We start from the raw sequence: 20,323 nt of genomic DNA, 5'->3' as shown, positions 1-20,323 counted from the left end.
TAAATATAGAAATACTTCTATGAGATTATGTGAAGAATGCATGGCAGAACAGAAGATCTATGGACTATACATCCGACTTCCACAAGACGCCACAATAGGAAACTCTCGCACACATTTATATCCGTATCTCGACACAATGCACTTTCGACAGCGACGACACCAAACCCACGTACACTCTTAAAGTGTGTGTATCCGTTTTTTCATTTAGTTTAATTAAAACCTGCGATCGAGGCCGACATCTGCTTATATTAACACCTCACATGGAACGGGAAAGTGTGTCGTCATTCCAACAAAAGATGGAAAAGTGACAAACGACAAATCTCAAAGGGGGACAGGGGGGGAGAAAAAAAAGTGTGAAACACAAAAATAGAAAAAAAGGTGGAACGCTGACCTGGTGGTGACGAGGGAGGACGACTTTCTATTGTCTTTTCCAAGTAGACTTATTTACTCCTCAAGCTGATGTCGGGGGAGGAAATCGCATGCATTCGAAGCAGATATTGTTTATATAATCCCAGATGGAATCATTGGCAATGACACACCGAGATAGGCTGGCATCAAAACTTTTGAACTGAAAATGAACCGAAAGGAAAAAAAACGGAGACGCAGCAGGAAGTCTTTGTCGAGGACAATCCCAAAGACACCACGAGGCGTTCATGCCATCAGAATTCACTCATAGTGATCAAATTCGAAATTTTGCTTTGTTATATGCATTATTAAACTCCCTTTTTTTCTACTTCTAAAAATAAAACATTGATCCACCATTGGATACATATAGGCCAGTTTATATAAAAACAGAAAATGATTCATGAATATAAATATTTGTATAATTAAGAGTAAAATTGTGATATTTTCTCCAATAGTTAAATTATAGTTAAATTGCCCTGCCATTTCCCTTTAATAGAAGGATGGACAAAAAAAGCTTACTGTATTTTTACGCACTATTAGGCGCACCAGATTATAAGCGCACCTTCAATGAATCGCCTATTTTAGAAGTGTTTTCATAAATAGGGCGCACCGGATTATAAGGCGCATAGAATAAAAGTTACAGTCAAACGTTTGACTGGGGTTGCGTTATGCATCCACTAGATAAAGCTGTGCTAAAGGGAATGTCAACGAAACAGCCGGATAAAGTCAAACTTTATTAACGTTCTGACAACTCCCATGGTAACGATGTTCCAGTGATGTTTAAAAGGCTTCAAGCAGCTGCACGTGAGACTGGTGTTGTGAGCAGACAAATGTTGAGTGCGCTGCAGAGAAGTTGAGCGCATGTATGACAGCTAGAGCGTGCGTGTATGACATGTTGAACGCGTGTATGACTGGTTGAGCGCTCAGCAGAGTGATTTTGCGCAAAATAAATTAAAAAAAATTGAGTGTACAACAACCAAGACACTCGCTCAAAGCGGTGGCAGTAATATCACTCCGTAGATGTCTACAATGATGTGCGTGCGTCGTTAATCCCACCCTGTGATGAAGCAATGACATAATTCCGCCCAAAGCTTGTCGGCTCAGTTGGCACAGAGTCATGAAAGTTTTTGTAACAAGTTACCCACTAGGTAAGGTTCATATATAAAGGCGCTCTGCATTATAAGGCACATAATGCCTTATAACACATTATAAGGTCGTTTTTTGAGAAATTTAAAGGCTTTTAAGTTTAAACTTAGTGTGGAAAATACGGTTTATAAATCAAAAAAATAATGTGAAAGTATCATTGATATCCACCCTTTTGCAGCTCACCTACTTTCATGGTAATAATCACGTCTCACAGATGTCATTCACCCGTCCTCGGTGGAAGAAACGCCGTGTGTTTACCGTGTTCTGGCAGTCGGCGTTGATGAGCTGCAGGAGTCGACTTTCAAACTCCTCCAAGGATGGCTGGAGCGAGATGGTCAGTCGGTTCAGGGTGAAGGACGTCATCTTGAGCAGCTGAGGTCTTGACAGAGAGTCTCCTGACAAGAATACAAACAAATGTGAGCCACAACATATGTGGGTTTTTCATCTGAAAATAACTTTTATTTTTAAAGCACAGAAAAGCCTTTAAGAGAATCCCCACTGGTTTGTTAATGTTGTTTTGGTTCTTCACAGTTCTGATGTTGTCGGGGTGTGGGGGGGGGGATTCAAATCACCATCTGTCGTAATAAATGAGTTTGGCGAGTAAAACACATTTCATATTTCATTTGATGACTCATTTGTTGACGTCCGACGTATTGGTAAACCTACATTATTACACAAGTCTTAGAAATTGGTAGGAAATATTTTTAAGGCTCATCAAAAATGGTCATATTGGGAACTAACAGAGAGTTTATCCTTTATTTTTCTGCATTTCTTGGTTAGTTGTGGCCATCGCTACTTAGTTAGAAGTACTTTGATTTGACAACAAAAAACACATTAAAGACATTTTTAATTGTGGTGGATAAATCATAATCATTTTGTAGATTAAGATGAATTCCACTTGAGTGTCTTTTATAGCATTTAATGTGTTATGTCATGTTTGTTCTATCATAAGAAATTTATAAACTTTATCTTTGTGTAGTTTATTAAAAACTTATGACAAAATGATTTTGTAACCAAGTAATTAAAGTAGCAAATAAAACATAACATTTTCCTTTACGTCACGCTACAGTTTAAAATTAAATGTTTTAAAGCAATCACTCCATTATTGTGTGGGAACTTTCCTACTTCAGACCCTGGCCCTTGTAATACTTGAAGTTAAAACGTTTCATCAGCTGTAGATAAAGGTTTTTATCTGGAGTTTAAGAAAGTTTAAAGTAAGAGAGTATTTTCTTGCTTGAATGACTATTAAAAACCCTGTTATTGTCACAGCCCCACGTCTGATTTGCGTCAACATTTCTTCACACGCTTTCCCTAATCGAATGATCTTGCTTTTAATTGAAATTAATTCATTACCTCCGATGTCCGCCGTGTCTAGACAACACAGAGCGTAAATACGCAGCATGAACGTGTGTTTTCTCGAGACTCTCCATCATCAAGCCTTTTAATTGCAGCGCCGGTCTCTGGAGAACGGTCTTGGACCATTCTAAATGTGGGTTGAATATCAAGGCGGTGGCTGTGTTAAAAGGCAGCTTAGGTCTGTGCTGCTCACAGCCCCAGAACATGAAGAGGATTAGCCAGCTCCCATACCTCCCACTGACTCCCAATCATTATAGCTTTTGCACAGACTTCATTACGTTTCCTCCTCGAAATATACTTTTTTTTTTAAGACAGTCCGATAAGACCTGGAAAATTACCTCAAATAACACCCTGGATGGATTTACTACACACGTGTTGACAGTTTGAGAAAGAAAGTTTGTTCTGTAATAACTTATTAAAAGTAAAAACGTGCAGCAGAGTCGAAAAGTTTTTGTAATATTTTCTCGACTTGTAAACCGAACAACCGAGTGTCTGCTTGAGCGCGGTGGGGAAAGAGAGGGAAGTCTCACCACAGCAGGACACAAAGATCTAGTGTCTCACAACATTAGTGTCTCATAAAAAAAAGGGGGTTGGAACGTGACCCCCGACGTAGATGAAAGCTCTGCTTCATCCTCCTGTCTCGCTCCGTCTCTACCGGATCATAAAAGGCCCTTAAGAGCTTCAAGTGCACTGTAATGGCGAGAGTCTCTAGAGTCGGGTGAATGAAATCCTGGCTTGTCTTGGAAGAGGGTTTTTCAACATTTCCATGTAGTCCACTTTATTGTTGCAACATCTCACAGGGCTCCCCCGAGACTCTTTATATCGTGTGTACTTCAACGGGAACTTCACGAAAAAAAAAAAAAGAAAAACAAGGATTCAGGAATGAAGAATTAAACTTTGGCTGCGTTCTGGACTATGATGTAAATCCCCAAATGTAACCGTTTAAGATACAATGTGTTGCTTTAGTCAACAAAAAAGATATATATATATTTTGGTAAATAAACGTTTATCCTGAAGAAACTGAGAAGTGAATTCAGGCCATGATGATATTCATTCATTCATTCATCGTCTAACGCTTTACCCCGAGAGACTGGAGCCTATCCCAGTATCATAGGGCGAGAGGCAGGGGACACCCTGGACAGGACGCCAGTCTGTCACAGGGCACACGAAGACAGACAACTATTCACACACGCACTCATTCCTACAGACAATTTCCCAAAGTTCTCAATCAAGCTCTGTACGTTTTTGGACTGTGGGAGGAAACCGGAGTGCCCGGAATAAACCCACGATAACCATTTTAATTTACATTATTATTGATCATTAGCAGATTCACTAAATCGTCTTGACCTTGTGGCCAAAAGAGATCCAACTTTACACCCCACTGTGTGTAGTCATGTCAATAGTAAGTAATTTTTATTTGTATAGCGCCAGAAAATAAAGGAAAAGCCTGAACAAATAAAAATAAATAAAATAGTGCATTCAAAATCATTGGACCAAAATTAAAGGTGACGGTACTTTCTCGTCACTGGTTTTCCTTGACCAGACAAAAGTGTCATGGTGGGCTCCTGACCAAGATAAGACAAAACTCTTTTATCTGACACTGAAAATAAAACCAAAAATGAGTACAGGTTTTTTTGAGCTGCTTGGTGGAGGTCTGCACCGAGATCTCGCCACCTTCCATCTTTAAACAAGAGCTCCAAGCATCAGGTGTTTTTACCTGAAGGAGAATCCAAAACTCCTGGGATATTTTCTCCTCCGGACACGAGGGTATTCTCCGGCAGAAGATGAATGACGGACAGAAGCGAAGGGTGGCCTTTCACGGCGCAATCCAAATGTCCTCCATCAACAGTTTTAAGAAGAATGCTGTCTGTTGAGATAAAAGAAATGGAAGTTTTTGTTTTAGATAATACATCATTAGACGTGATAAAGAGGCAGTTTCAAATGCAAAAATGCATTATACATGGAAGATTACACACAAACATCATCAGGATTTCTTACGAAGAATAATGGCCTTGCTAACTGGTGCATGGCAGAGTAATATTTTTGGCAGACGCAATGAGTCACCTGACAAGACAACATCAAGAGGAAGACAATTTCATTTTTCATCGTGCCATTCGGGGAGCGTGGAAGGACTCGTATCAGGCTTTCGCTGATAGGAAATTCAGGAGTTGCGGTGAAAATATGAATAACTTGGCTCTTTTGTTGCATCCTTCAAATACATAGTTTAGCTGTGAAAATACGTATAGTACGTGTGAGCGTTAGATCCCGACAGGTGGATTATTGTAGAAGCTTGGGGATGAATACCATTACATTGTGAACATAAAATGAATATTCATTTAAAAAAAAAAAGGAAAATAAATAATTATTATTGATTCCAAATAAAGGTTAAAAGCTGTCGTAAATGTTTATTCACAGTGCAATTTTGTTTAAATTAAAATAGTGTCCAGAAGGTTTTCCTACATAACTCAACACTAGGGGTCATAATTGACAAGAATCGGGTGATACGATACATATACAACTATATCCCTATATATTGTGGTACTGTGGTACCAAGGATATATTTGTAGTATTGCCAAGTACTTGACTCTGGTGTTGCAGTATTTACAGACCTCACAACTGATGACGAAGTCGTAACTGCATTAATCAGCTTTTAATTGAAAATATTTCCAAACATCAGCTTTAAAAGTGACTGGAGTTGACTGTATCCTCTCGTCCTCAGTCACTGCCGGGATCTCGAAAGGATTTCATTGTTCCTTTAGCTATGATGGACATAATGACCGCTGCCATCTAGTGGCCAAAGTTAAATTGCGATACAAAAATGAACAAACAGTGAATATACATTTAAAAATATATATTTTGTTTTAAACACCCTATATAACTTTAAACAATAAAATAATCATGAAAAGAAAATTATTCAAGAGCTGTCGAATATGGATACAGTATTGTGAAGAAAAATAATGCGATATATCGCTGTATTGTTATTTTCTAACACCTCGGAAACTGCCAAAATGTTGGAGACGATCATATTTCAGTCCATGTATTTCCAAGGTAAAAGTTGTCCAGTACAGCTCCATCAAATTTTAACAACACAAGTGCAAACCACATGAGAATAATTAAGGTAGAAATGTCTGACTTTGCAGCAAAACTTCAAAAAAAAAGAGAAAAAAAAAAGTGTCTCTTATCACGGAGGCAGAGAAAGTAGGATAGATATGAAAGGAAGAAACGGAGCGAGAGAGGAATCAAACAGAAGTTTACTTGACACAGATGGTGTCCAGGTGTCTGCTACTTTTTCATCTTTTATTTCCTGTTATTCATTATGCATCCACAGTGGGCTCCGAGTCAGATGCTGTGCATAGATTAGAAAAACTTCCCCCCAAAAAAAAAAAAAAAATGTTCCTTACAGCGATCCTGAGGAGTACCTGGGAGTCGGCTATAGAGAAGGAACTTGGCAGGAGATGTGAAACGAGGAAACCGGGCACGAATCCAGTCAAGATGCTCATGCGAGGAGGGCGGTTTTTGAGAGACAGTCGGTCGGAAGAAGAAGAAGGACACGGAATGTAATTAAACTCAAACAAAAGAGGCTGTGAGACGGTTTAAGACGCTCCCACCATTATTTATTTTTTAACTTTTATGCCTCCACACTAAGTGACAAATAGCACGAGTACGTTTTATTGTATTAAAGTGCTTTTTAATTGCAACTTTGACGCTTGTTTGAAGAATCCATATTTAATAAAGGTCACTCAAACACTGCTTAGTCATTTCAAATTCCACTTCGGAGCATCACGTTTGCCAATATAACTGGTCAGCCGAGTTCTGTCGCCAGGCCACAGATGTTTCGCCCAACGTCACTTGGGGCGACACCACCCAGCCCCCAAAAAACAGGCGCCAACGACCACTCTCCAGCAGTTAACTCGTTTTTCTTAAGGACCCGAGGTTGCTCAAAAAAAAAGAAAACGGCGAAGCAGCTGGCATCGTGCCTGGGTTCCTTCAGGTCTCCCGCCCATAAATTGCACGAGTACATGTTAAATCCGAGCAGCGGGGGGAAACATCAACATATGGCGCCGTTGCCAAAGACCCCTTAGGAATTTAACAGCGACACACCGGTGTGGCCCACCCTCGCGTCTCCGTCTGATGAGGACACTGGAGATGCTGGTCCTCCGTCGTCTGTCATTGTTAGAGCTTCATGATGAACCAGCCGTTTCCCCTCGTGGGACCCTCGAACCCCAGCGAGTAAAAAGAGAACCCTAATTTAGGTTTTAGGATTTCTTACGTCATCCTTTGTGTGTGTGAGAGAGATACAGCTGGAAGATGCTGAAATATTTAAAAGCCGTGTTTATTTCTCCACCGATATTTAAAAATTGAAGACGACCGGTCGACTGACAGCGATACATAAGTGGTTGTTGCGAGCGTCCACACGTCTCGGTGGAGTAAAGTAATGAGAAACGCCACATTTAGTGCTGTAAACTGCAGATGTACTGCTGACCTACCTATGGCTCTCTCCGGGGGATAGCGTTCTATTACCGGCCTCTCACAGGAAAATATGTCCGTTTGTTTAAACGACCAGACGCCGTATACATCTCGCTGCCTCCAAATGTCAGCTGCTATCTGAACCAGGATAAAGATATGGAGCAAAACAAAGAGCATTGAAGCCATTTAGAAAGACCATGCAGGATAATCAGAATCACAGTATTATTTTCCACAATACTGTATCCGAAATTCCACAAGATTCCGGTGATGACTGAGGACCAGAGGATACAGTCGACATCAGTCAGTTATTACGACACTATCACAACACCAGAGTCAAGTACTGGACAATACTACACATATATACTTGTTACTACACCATCACAGCACCAGAGTCAAGTACTGGACAATACTACACATATATTCTTTCTACTAAACCATCACAACACCAGAGTCAAGTACTGGACAATACTACACATATATCCTTTCTACTAAACCATCACAACACCAGAGTCAAGTTCTGGACAATACTACACATATATACTTGTTACTACACCATCACAACACCAGAGTCAAGTTCTGGACAATACTACACATATATACTTGTTACTACACCATCACAACACCAGAGTCAAGTACTGGACAATACTACACATATATACTTGTTACTACACCATCACAACACCAGAGTCAAGTACTGGACAATACTACACATATATACTTGTTACTACACCATCACAACACCAGAGTCAAGTACTGGACAATACTACACATATATTCTTTCTACTAAACCATCACAACACCAGAGTCAAGTACTGGACAATACTACACATATATACTTGCTACTACAATATCCGAACACCAGAGTCAAGAACTGGACAATACTACACATATATACACTTGCTACTACACTATCCGAACACCAGAGTCAAGTACTGGACAATACTACACATATATACTTGTTACTACACCATCACAACACCAGAGTCAAGTACTGGACAATACTACACATATATTCTTTCTACTAAACCATCACAACACCAGAGTCAAATACTGGACAATACTACACATATATCCTTTCTACTAAACCATCACAACACCAGAGTCAAGTACTGGACAATACTACACATATATACTTGTTACTACACCATCACAACACCAGAGTCAAGTACTGGACAATACTACACTTATATCCTTTCTACTAAACCATCACAACACCAGAGTCAAGTACTGGACAATACTACACATATATACTTGCTACTACAATATCCGAACACCAGAGTCAAGAACTGGACAATACTACACATATATACACTTGCTACTACACTATCCGAACACCAGAGTCAAGTACTGGACAATACTACACATATATACTTGTTACTACACCATCACAACACCAGAGTCAAGTACTGGACAATACTACACATATATTCTTTCTACTAAACCATCACAACACCAGAGTCAAGTACTGGACAATACTACACATATATCCTTTCTACTAAACCATCACAACACCAGAGTCAAGTACTGGACAATACTACACATATATACTTGTTACTACACCATCACAACACCAGAGTCAAGTACTGGACAATACTACACGTATATCCTTTCTACTAAACCATCACAACACCAGAGTCAAGTACTGGAAAATACTACACATATATACTTGCTACTACAATATCCGAACACCAGAGTCAAGAACTGGACAATACTACACATATATACACTTGCTACTACACTATCCGAACACCAGAGTCAAGTACTGGACAATACTACACATATATACTTGTTACTACACCATCACAACACCAGAGTCAAGTACTGGACAATACTACACATATATTCTTTCTACTAAACCATCACAACACCAGAGTCAAGTACTGGACAATACTACACATATATACTTGCTACTACAATATCCGAACACCAGAGTCAAGAACTGGACAATACTACACATATATACACTTGCTACTACACTATCCGAACACCAGAGTCAAGTACTGGACAATACTACACATATATACTTGTTACTACACCATCACAACACCAGAGTCAAGTACTGGACAATACTACACATATATACTTGTTACTACACCATCACAACACCAGAGTCAAGTACTGGACAATACTACACGTATATCCTTTCTACTAAACCATCACAACACCAGAGTCAAGTACTGGACAATACTACACATATATACTTGCTACTACAATATCCGAACACCAGAGTCAAGAACTGGACAATACTACACATATATACACTTGCTACTACACTATCCGAACACCAGAGTCAAGTACTGGACAATACTACACATATATACTTGTTACTACACCATCACAACACCAGAGTCAAGTACTGGACAATACTACACGTATATCCTTTCTACTAAACCATCACAACACCAGAGTCAAGTACTGGACAATACTACACATATATACTTGCTACTACAATATCCGAACACCAGAGTCAAGAACTGGACAATACTACACATATATACACTTGCTACTACACTATCCGAACACCAGAGTCAAGTACTGGACAATATTACACATATATCCTTGTTACTACACCATCACAACACCAGAGGCAAGTACTGGACAATACTACACATATATCCTTTCTACTAAACCATCACAACACCAGAGTCAAGTACTGGACAATACTACACATATATACTTGTTATTACACTATCACAACACCAGAGTCAAGTACTGGACAATACTACAAATATATACGTGTTACTAGAGTATCGCAATATATCGTATCCATGCCCCTGTATCATGTTACGCATCGTATTGATAGATTTTTGACAATATACAGTTCTGTTAAAAAAAAAGCTTGCAATTCAATAAATAGCTGAAATATTTGGCATTGGCACAAAGACATGACAAAAGATGGGGAATTGAGGTGGATTATGAGCACTACAATTGAGGAAAGTAGCTCAAATTCTGGATTTTTAAAGGGGGTTTCCTGCCCCCCCTAGTTCCCTTTTTACCTAGTCGACTTGCCCTCCCCCCTTCAAATCTTAAGAGGTCAATTGCTTGAAAATGAGTATGTAGACAACTATACCTTTATCAGAATTTGATACATTTGAAATCTCATGGGAGTTTTGTGCCCCCAGTTGTGCCCCCTTGCAATTAAAAAAAGGATCGAAAATTCTGGAAATTATTTAGCATTATTGTGCATAAAATATGGTTTGGATTTCATTGCGATTGGACACGATTACATTTTCATAGGGAACTTCTTCCGTCCTTGTGGCCCCTGTCCCTTGACCTTTGACCTCCACCTTCAAACCAATCATGGGGAGTTCATTTTGTCGAGCAGTTTGAGAGTTTATGCGAGATTTGGAGTCAAGATCAGGCGGATACGCGCACACAGAATTAACGATATATATATATAATATGTTTATGTATCTAAATAACAATGAAAAAAATTAAAACCCGACTTATCAAGTGAAATAATACAAAAACCTAGTTTAGGTGGTGGGTCCCCAGAATGTAGTTTTGGGGAAACCATTATTGTTGTCACATTAATAAGAAACCATAACTAAATAACTACTCGTCTTCTTTTTATTCTGAGCGTTTTAAGGTTTATTCCATTACACTGTTTGACGCCCTTACACTCTAATGGTGAACGTTGGAGCCTTGAGTCTCTTTCCTCATTAAACGGTCCTGACAAGATGAAGAGCGACTGCTACAAAAGAATCGGGAGTCATTTCATCCCCTTAGAAGACACAACTGTGGGCGATTTCTGGACTTGGAAAATCCATTTTTAACTCGGTTCGAACAAAAGGTTTTACAGACACTCTGAGGAGCAGGAGTCGCAGAAGAACTTTTTAAGAGAACATCCACGTCCGACTTAACAACAAGCAGGTGGTCAATAATTCAGAGCGCTTAAGAGAGTGAGAGAGAGGTTTCTAATATTTATGCGACATGATAGCCCAGACAGGAACTCTGGCTCTCGCCGGACTCGCTGCTATTCATACCGTCAGGCACTTGAGTATTTTGTAATTCATCGTCGCTGGTTGTTCGCCGAGGAAAAGACATTCGGTTCAACGCTGCGTTTCCACAGCTTTTCAAGACGGTTCATGACATTTTTCCAAACTCATTACAAGCAACAATATGTCACATTTCGACATTATTTAATCGCCACAACTGGCAATGGAACTCCAGTGCTAGCATTGATCTTCACTGCATATTAGAAACTTATATTAATACACAATGAAGCAACATGTAATCCAGTGTGTGTCGGTGTTTATTTTTTAAACTTTAAACTTTGTTTTTAAGCCAAAATGGTTCCAAACATCAGCTTAAAAAGCTTCTGGAGCCTTTTTTTTCCCCCTCAGTCATCGCTGCCATTTTTTACTTTGGCACGAAGAAAACGAAGAATGTTGCCAACTAGCGGCCAGAGGTTAAATTGCAACACACAAATGAATAAACGCTGTGAAGATTTGAATGTTGATTGTAACATAAAAAATTGAATGATTGTCTTTTATACACATACTATTGAAGATATAAACCATAAAATAAGCAAGAATTAAAATTATTTCAAAAGGTTAAAAACAATTAAATACCGATAAAGTATCAGGAATAAAAATATTGCGATGTATTGTTATATTGCTTTTTTTCCCCCAACTGCATATATATTCTTCATGGTTAGAAATTTGACAACACTGCAGTTACACATTTCTAACACTAGGGTGAGCCATAAACACAATTTAAATCACTACTTATAGGGGCTCAAAATTGGATAAAAATTGTAAAACACGCATTAAAAAGTGCTTTATTACTATTGCAACTCATTGATTAGTTTATAGGTATATTTGTTTGACATTAATAACGTGTAAAATAGAAAACAAAATCATTCTTGACAACAAATCGTTGGAGATGACCAGCTTTTCATGGGTCACTTCATTTACGTTCAAGGCTTTAAATAGTCTACCCAGATAATATAGTATCAAATTTGTATCTAAGACAATATTGGACACAAAGACAGAAGTAGTAGAATGAAGTATAAAAAGCCTTACAATCGATAGTGTCCTTGAGAAGAGGGTGAAGAAGGCTTCTTGGTGATCCGTGGTGTAGAACCAGTCTGGAAGCAAAAATGGTGAACGAAGGGTAAACGTTAGTGTGTCAAAGTATTCAGATTTTAATGAGAACTTGTTCGATCGGCAAGAGGAATGTAGTCGTCTGAACAATCTTTGTAGCAAATCATGATTTTGGGGATTTTTCCCAGTGGCTGCCCATTAGCTTTTGTGAAATAGTCCGGGGCCGTTCGGAGAAGAAAAGCTAATCACCTTCTGTTTTCGTCGGCAGAAGGAGCTTCTGCCTTGCTGGTGAAAAGCTCCAAGACGGCGAAGCCTTGCCCCAGAGGCTGCTGGGAGCCGTCAGGCTTGAGTGACAACCCGACTAACTCCAGGACAACCACTGTGCTCGGCATCCGCAGGGAGGTATGGAAGTACAGCACCTAGGAAGACGGAGGAAATGACAGCATTGTTAATTCTGCTTCTGACAATATTTGATAGAACCGCTGGGCTTTTATCGATTTTCCACAGGAAAGAAAGTCTGAAAGCCGAACACAAACTGAGAGGATTTTCCTGAAGTATGTGATATAATGAAACATGGACACACTGACTCAACCGTCGCTTTTGATTCTCATCCATTTAGCCTCACTATGACTCAAGAGTTGGTGGTCGTTGATTCATCATCTGTAGACAATGTCACTTCTTTTTTTTTCTAAGCCTTTTCATTTGCATGTTTAAATGAAGGATTCATTTCTAAAAGAACGCCTCAGGCTATGAATCGTTAAAGTTCAAGTAGTTGATCCATTATTTGAGATTTTAATTGTCTTAAAATACTTGCATTTTGTCGATTCTGGGCACAATTTTTAGAACCTTTCCACAACTATATATATATATATTTATGATACTTATACCGTATGTAATCTTCGCCCGTTTCTTCTTATGAGAAATATAAATATGTTAAAATGTTCTTGCTTTTACAAAGACAGTTTCTCTTGAAGATATACCGATTGCATGACAGGATTTTTTGGTCGTTCATTAGCTATTATAAGGTAAGTAAGTAGTATTTATAAAGTATAATTCACCATCCAGTAACACTTCATTTTGTTGAATATTGTTAACAAATAATTAAAGCGATTTTAATAAGAATTGAGCGCATTTCTACGATTATTATTTTGTATTCATACTTGTACTTATATTCATTTTATTATGAATAATTATTTAAATGAAAATTTATGGTAATGTATTTTCTTAATCTTCCTTTGATTCATATTAATTCATTTCTAGATTCTGTACTGCAACCACAACAAATTCCTGAGCTGCGTTTACATTGGAAGTTTGATAGAATGAAATTAAATGTATTAAATATAAACATAACTCAGTGTCTTTTTCATATCACACCAGAGTTTCCTATGAAAAGAAATGTGTATACAAGGATTTATGATTTCTCTATGATGGTCTCTTACATCGTGGACTTCGAACTTAAATACACAAGGGGCCAAAAGTCACGTGCCAAACCAAATCTATGGAATCCATGATATAACCAGGCCTAGAACTCCATTCATTCAGTGGGAATGTAGCTTCAGAAAAGTAGAAAAAAAACCTCCAGTGGAAGAAAAAGTGAAAGCCCTGAAGATAACGCTCAATTTTTTACACTTTCGAGCTCAGCTCGCACCTTCATTTGCATCCCTTCACATTTTCCAGTCAAGGGTCCTTTACCATTTGTCAGAGGTCAACGGCAGTTGCCGGGGAGGTGCGCGGCGTTCCGGCGCTGATTTGCTATTCAAACAGGAAATAATAGCCTGCCTACAGCGGCGCCTGCACTGATTTACAAGCACAAAAGCCTGACTGTAGGAGAGAGCGTTTCAGATTCTCTGTGATCCATCGGTGCCCGAGCACAACAAGGCCTCTTATTTTTCAAAAGTAGGGAAAAAAAAGAACACAACGGCGTCTGGAGAGAGAAAGATCAAGGGCGCGAACTTCCCCGGGTTTCCAGATCAAAAAGGTGGCGAAGACCGTTGACCCCGTTAACGTGAAGTCGCTCAGGAGATATTTGAAGTCGAGTTTTCCACGATATGCGTCTCTAATGTGAGTTTGTCATCGTTGTTGCACGTTTGCTTGAGAGAAAAAAGAAAAAAAGTCTGCTTGAGGAAAAAAGTTGAAGAGACCAAACTTGCAACAGAACCAGACGAAGCAAAAGGTCAGAGCAAATAAGAGACGAGCTGCGGGGTTACGCTGGACAACATAGATTTATACTCAACCTTCTCCTACAAAGTAAAGGGGGGGGTAACCTTTAAACACAAAAGTCACCATCAAACACACTCTCCGAAAGGAACTGTTGCAACAAAAAAGATTCAGTGCAACAGTTGCCATTAGTTTTTTTTACACGAGAATCGATTGATCATTTCCCTTTAATCGGGTCAGAATTGAAAGGAAAAAATGTGATCCTTCAGTCGGAACTTTTACTCATTATTTTTACAGATTTGGAAGCCATTTCCTCAGGAGCTCAAGTTATTAGGGTTAAATATAGAGTTGGAACCTGTGGAGCTGAAAAATCACACAGCGAGTGAGTGGAGCATTAGCACTGAAGAGAAACTGCCCTTTAATTTATAGCTGCATGATTCCACTTCCTGAACTATTTCAACATGGAAAATGAGGGTTTTTTTCGTCTGGTCAACTATTTCTGGTCTATTTTTTTGTTAAAGGGCCGGCGTCAGCTCATTAGCTTCCGATAATAGAAGGGCGTCCAATCTAAATGTGTGCGTGTTATTCATTCAAATGTAATAAATGCATTTATGAATCATCGAGATGCTTTCCTCAGACATGTTTAACATGCAACGACTCGTTCAAGTCTCAGTTTTTCAGTGGTTTTCGGTGAACTGGACTCTGGGGGGAACAAAAGGGCCTCAAGCTCACGCCTACACAAATGGATCCGAGCTCACGAGGTCTTTGACTGCAACATTAGGAGGCGCATCAGGGAAGATTTTAGTTAATATTATCCAAGATAACATGATCTGTGGAAATGCGATTTGAATGTTAAACTTGTATCGAAGATGTCGATATGATTTTAGCTTGTATGTCTAGCTACAAAAAATATATCTGAAGGCGGAGAACTGAAGGTTTGTGCTCAGAAAATGGTCCTTGAAAACCCTTTAAGTGTTTGTTTTTTCCAATAGCCTTGTCTGTAAATGTTGTATATTCCAAGTTTCGCTCTCGACAATTTCCGGCATCAACATTTTTAAAGGGCAACTTATGAGTAAAAATAGAGGTACAACATCCGTTTAAAACGCTTTAATAATAATAATAATAATAATGTGTATTTGTATAGCGAAGACCAAAAGCCAGAGATCAGTATGTGTCTCTTTTAATTGAAATATTTATGTTAGAAAATGTGTTTAAGCCCCGCCCACCGTAAACACATTTTTTTTTAATGGAGGTAAAATCTAGTTTACAATAACCACGCTGACTATGCTGTGATTGGCCAAGCGTTAAAGGTTTGTCACCGCCCGGAAGTCTCCACCTCCGAGGGACTCGTTGTATAAACAAAGCTGGGTATGATTACAGCTGGAGGAGGGAAGTTTGGTGGTCACATGACAGGCTCTATGGACGGGAAAAAGTAACGGCATTTCCTACAAGTCATGACTGTTCAAAATCACAGGAATTACAAAAAAAAGAATGTTAAAATGTTACATGTTGTTGCTTTAAGGTACACTGTAAACTCGGTAACTGTTAAACTCGAGCAGCTGCAGTGATGCGTTCACTGAGAGGGAGTGAGACTCAGAGCAGTGTTGAATCATAGAGTCCCTTTATTGGGTTAGTTAAACTTTTTAGTTACATTTTATGGAACTGATTAATCAAAGAACAACTGTGAAAGTTATTGGGTAAAGATTAACAAAGTTTCTCATCACATTATTGGTTCATTTGTTTGGACTCCTTACAAAGTTATAGTTTTTATTAGAATTTTTTAACTTTTTTTCCCCATTTACGCAGCCAAAAGGTCACATTAAATAACTATTAAAACAAGCATAAAATGACCCAGGCGACATGTATATAACCATAGCCAACAAACTTAAATAAACGTCCTGTGCAGCAGATTTTAAAAAACAGCTGATCCTCGTTCAACATGGCAATAAAAGCGTACACATTAAAACGTCGCCTCGAAATCACGGCTCGGCACACAGAGACGTGAAGGCGGCGTTCTTGTCGAGGCAGCACAGACCAGGGTATGAGCGAGATGGTAAATCACGTTTTCGGGCAAAGGACCAGCAAAGTATCGGCACCTCACATCCGTCAGGTGTTGAATCGTATGAACGTCGCGAGCGTGGCGAGGGGGAGATGAAAGATGGCTGAGGTTGATGATGTAGAGGCAGAGCGAATGGCGGGGGACGGAAGCTTAAAGGCTTCTTTTCTGGCCATTCAGTCGCTGAATTAGAGCCGAGGCGCGTCGACCCATGCATACGTATGTGACGTGTTTAACTCTTTGAAAGACATGAAAAGGTTAACTTCACGTACGAGCCAATGGTAGGGACCCGAGGAGAGGCACGACTTCAACTGCTCATAAGCGGAAATAATTCACTTTTTCCAATGAGAAAAAGGAAATATTGGCGTCGTAAAAGAAGAGAAAAGTCATTGTATCGCAGCTGATTGAAAGCAGACAATGGATATTTTCGATTACCAGTGTGTGGTTCAGAAAAAAAAGTCCATGCAATGTTCCGAGGTTTTCAATTCCAGGAGGAAATGTGGAAGTCAATGGTGATATTTCCGCAGGCAGGAGCGGGAAGATGATAAAGAACAGCTAATGCATCACTCAAAGACAAGATTACAGCCATAATTGTAGGAGAAACAGCCCAATTATGAGTAATCCCTCAAAGAGATGAGCCCGACGGTGGTGATGTCACTTATTAGACAAGAGACTTGAACTTATTTATTTAGTCCCATCTGTGTTGCAAATTAAATCACAGAGTTATTAGCTAATTTATTTTATTATATTGACACTCATGCAGTCAAGACAGATTGTTTCAACAACCAGAGAATCTAATTATTACCAATCATGGATAGATTGATATATATATCGTTCAGAAAGTTTAAAAAAGAAATGCATTTGTCTACACAGACTATAGGAAAACCTTTTTAAGTAAATCACATTTACCATTTTTGTTATTCATTTATTCACATAAACATATTAGCTCTTAAGTAACATTAGACTGGGACTCTGGACATGTCAAGATACTTGCTTTGGTCAAATTTACTTCAGTAAACTCGCATACATTTCAAAAAACAAACACTTTAAAGACCCATCTTGAAGAGAAACCAGTCCATAGCTTCTGAGGTTATGATGCATCTAAAATGCACTTAACATTTGTTTATTTGCTGGTTGTTTGAGTTGATAAAACATAAAAAAGAACTGTAATAGTAAGAAAAAGCTTTGCATCTAAAGGAAAAAATTAAAGTCCCTTTTAAGTAACTAAGTAATTTTTATTTGTATAGCGCTTTTCCAGACCAGGGTGACAAAGCGCTTAAACAATCAAAACAATATTCAATAAAGTATATACTTTAAAGATCAAGATAAAACTGATAACACAACAGGAGTTCCAGAAAATAAAGGAAAAGCCTGAACAAATAAATATGTCTTAAGATGTTTCTTTAAGGAGTCAGTAGATCCATCAAGCGCAAAGAGACCTGGTCGTCTAATGGTTCGACAGAGACCTAGAGAGTCCTATAAGCCAGTGTCTTGAACGTACTGGGAAATTGGATCTGTGATGATCTGAAGGTGCTTCAGCAAAGGCTGGAATTGGGAAGAATGGTCTTGGCGAAAAAAACGCATATCGAGCCACATACTTAAAAAGAAACGCTTCTTTCTGACAATGTTCCCCAACACTGAGGTTTGGTTTTTCCACCAGTCAAATCTTTCTATTTAAACCCTCATGAATGTATGTCTATATTAAAGTAAATTCTAACCTACATCTCTTCCACTCAAGTCCCTCCACTGCTCCTTAAAATCCCTCCAACTAGCCGGGGCTGCATCGCCGTGCATTATGGAGCGTGTCACTCCAAAGTGTAAAGCTGTTAAGCAGCAGCTGCTCAGCGATGTTCGGTCCCCTCGGAGCTGAAATATTGATCAATTCTCAGGAAAGCCGGCAGTCCTCGCCCCTCCGTCCCCATGTATAATTGAGGTGTATATCTTTTTAGCATGGAAACGCCAGCTGGGACAAATTAAGCTCTGAGGTTGGTCGGAAGCCGCCGATGCCCGCAAAAGTAGCCCCTTAGATGAGGATTTCTGCAGAAGGAAATTGATGGACTAACGTTTACGATTACGAGTCGGTCATCAGAGGTAGAAGAGGTTCATAAGTGCAACGTTTTTATCAGCTTCTTTACAACATTTGATCGCGCAGAACTTGTAAAATAGGGTATGAAAAACTATACAACAAGGGACAAAAATCTTTAGTTAGCACAGGATCGCGGCCACAAAAAATGTACATTTACTAGGGGTGTTGATGGGTAAGAATCTTGGGACATGTCACAATACAAGGATACAATGTATTGTGATACTGTACTAACAAGGGTATATTTGTAGTATTGTCGAGTACTTGACTCTGGTGTTGCAGAATTTACAGACCACATGACTCTTGACGAAGTCATAGCTGGTTTCATATATTTTAAAACCAAAATATGTCCAAACTTCAGCTTTAATAGCTGCTAGAGTCGACTGTATCCTCTCATCCTCAGTTATCACCGGGATCTCATTGTTCCTTTAGCTGTCGAGTAGGCAACGACTGCCATCTAGTGACCGGAAGTTTAGAAAAATGAACAAATGGTGTGAACGTTTGCATGTCAATTGTTAATAAAACTATAGGATTTTAAATGATAATAAATTGGTGTATCAATATTTTTTCTCAGCCCAAATATTTACACAAAATTATTTATTTTTAGTATTGCCTTTACTTTCTTTGAGGGTTAATTCATCTTCATTGTCTTTGCGTTCTTAATCACCAGTTGTTTTTTTATGCGTCTTATTTGTACATTCACAATATCTAAAGGTCACCATATCAACATGAACATCATTTAATTTCATTTTGAGTCAAACATCTGGAAACATCCAAAAATTAAAATACTTTTGAGCAGAAAAAAAAAAATTCAGTTTTCTTGAACTTCATATCCTCCCGAATAAAGTCGATTCAACGGGAATTTCCAAAAAGTCTCGAAGTCATCGTCATTAATTCAGCAGGTTTACTCCACATGTTGGTCGCGCCTCATTTAACCGGTGGTACTGATCCATGCTGTGCTCAGGCATGGCACACTTCCGCGGCCCAGTTGGGAACGGAAGCTACCATCGCACGCGAGCGTTGGACTAGGACGTCAACACTCCTGCACATCCAGCTGGCTGTGCAAAGATGTTCCTACTTGCCAAAGGAAAATCCTAATCCATTAAAGATGATTAAAGCAATCCTAAGAAGAAGACGGTCAAAAAGAGACTAAACAAGTCTTTGCTTTACTTTAAAAGAACATGGACCAGAAATGTATTTTCAGTCCAGACCCTGGTACCTGTGTTCCAGACAAGACTCACGGAAACATAAAATAAACAGTGACCGCAAAGACAAGATCAAAATGTGGCCTTTTCTTCCAAAGCACAGCTGTCGGCCTGATAATGGTGCACATGTAAGAAGATACCACTGCTTCCCTGTGAAGGCAGTGAGTTCAAATCGAGTGATCACAGTGAGAGACAATGAAGAAAGATGCTCATTTCTCTCTGCCTCCTGCTGTCTCGCCGAGCCTTGAAGTGTTCCCTGCGAGGCCCAACAGTGCCCTCTACCGACAGAAGCTGTCACTGGGAGAAAAAAAAAAGGGAGATTCAAAATTTGGATTGAACCAGAATTTAAAAAGTAATTTATATTTGTATAGCGCTTTTCCAGACCAGGGTCACAAAGCGC

The 20,323-nt window shown here is 39.1% G+C and overlaps 1 protein-coding gene across 2 annotated transcripts in view; it reads right to left on the bottom strand.

The window, feature by feature from the left end:
• Window positions 1-20,323, bottom strand: part of nphp4 (nephronophthisis 4) — a 117,492-nt gene that overhangs the window by 89,176 nt on the left and 7,993 nt on the right. For both annotated transcript variants that reach the window (XM_087781194.1, XM_087781195.1), the window contains exons 3-6: window positions 12,672-12,841; window positions 12,402-12,466; window positions 4,625-4,774; window positions 1,810-1,946 (exon numbers count right to left, since the gene is read on the bottom strand). In XM_087781194.1, the coding sequence (XP_087637320.1) occupies window positions 1,810-1,946; window positions 4,625-4,774; window positions 12,402-12,466; window positions 12,672-12,841 (522 nt within the window). The remainder of the gene's footprint in view (window positions 1-1,809; window positions 1,947-4,624; window positions 4,775-12,401; window positions 12,467-12,671; window positions 12,842-20,323) is intronic.

This window comes from Callionymus lyra, chromosome 19 (genome assembly GCF_982586985.1).
Source record: "Callionymus lyra chromosome 19, fCalLyr1.hap1.1, whole genome shotgun sequence".
NCBI lineage: Eukaryota > Metazoa > Chordata > Actinopteri > Syngnathiformes > Callionymidae > Callionymus > Callionymus lyra.
The sequence above is the reverse complement of the archived record's forward strand: the minus strand, read 5'-3'. Positions and strand labels throughout refer to the sequence as shown.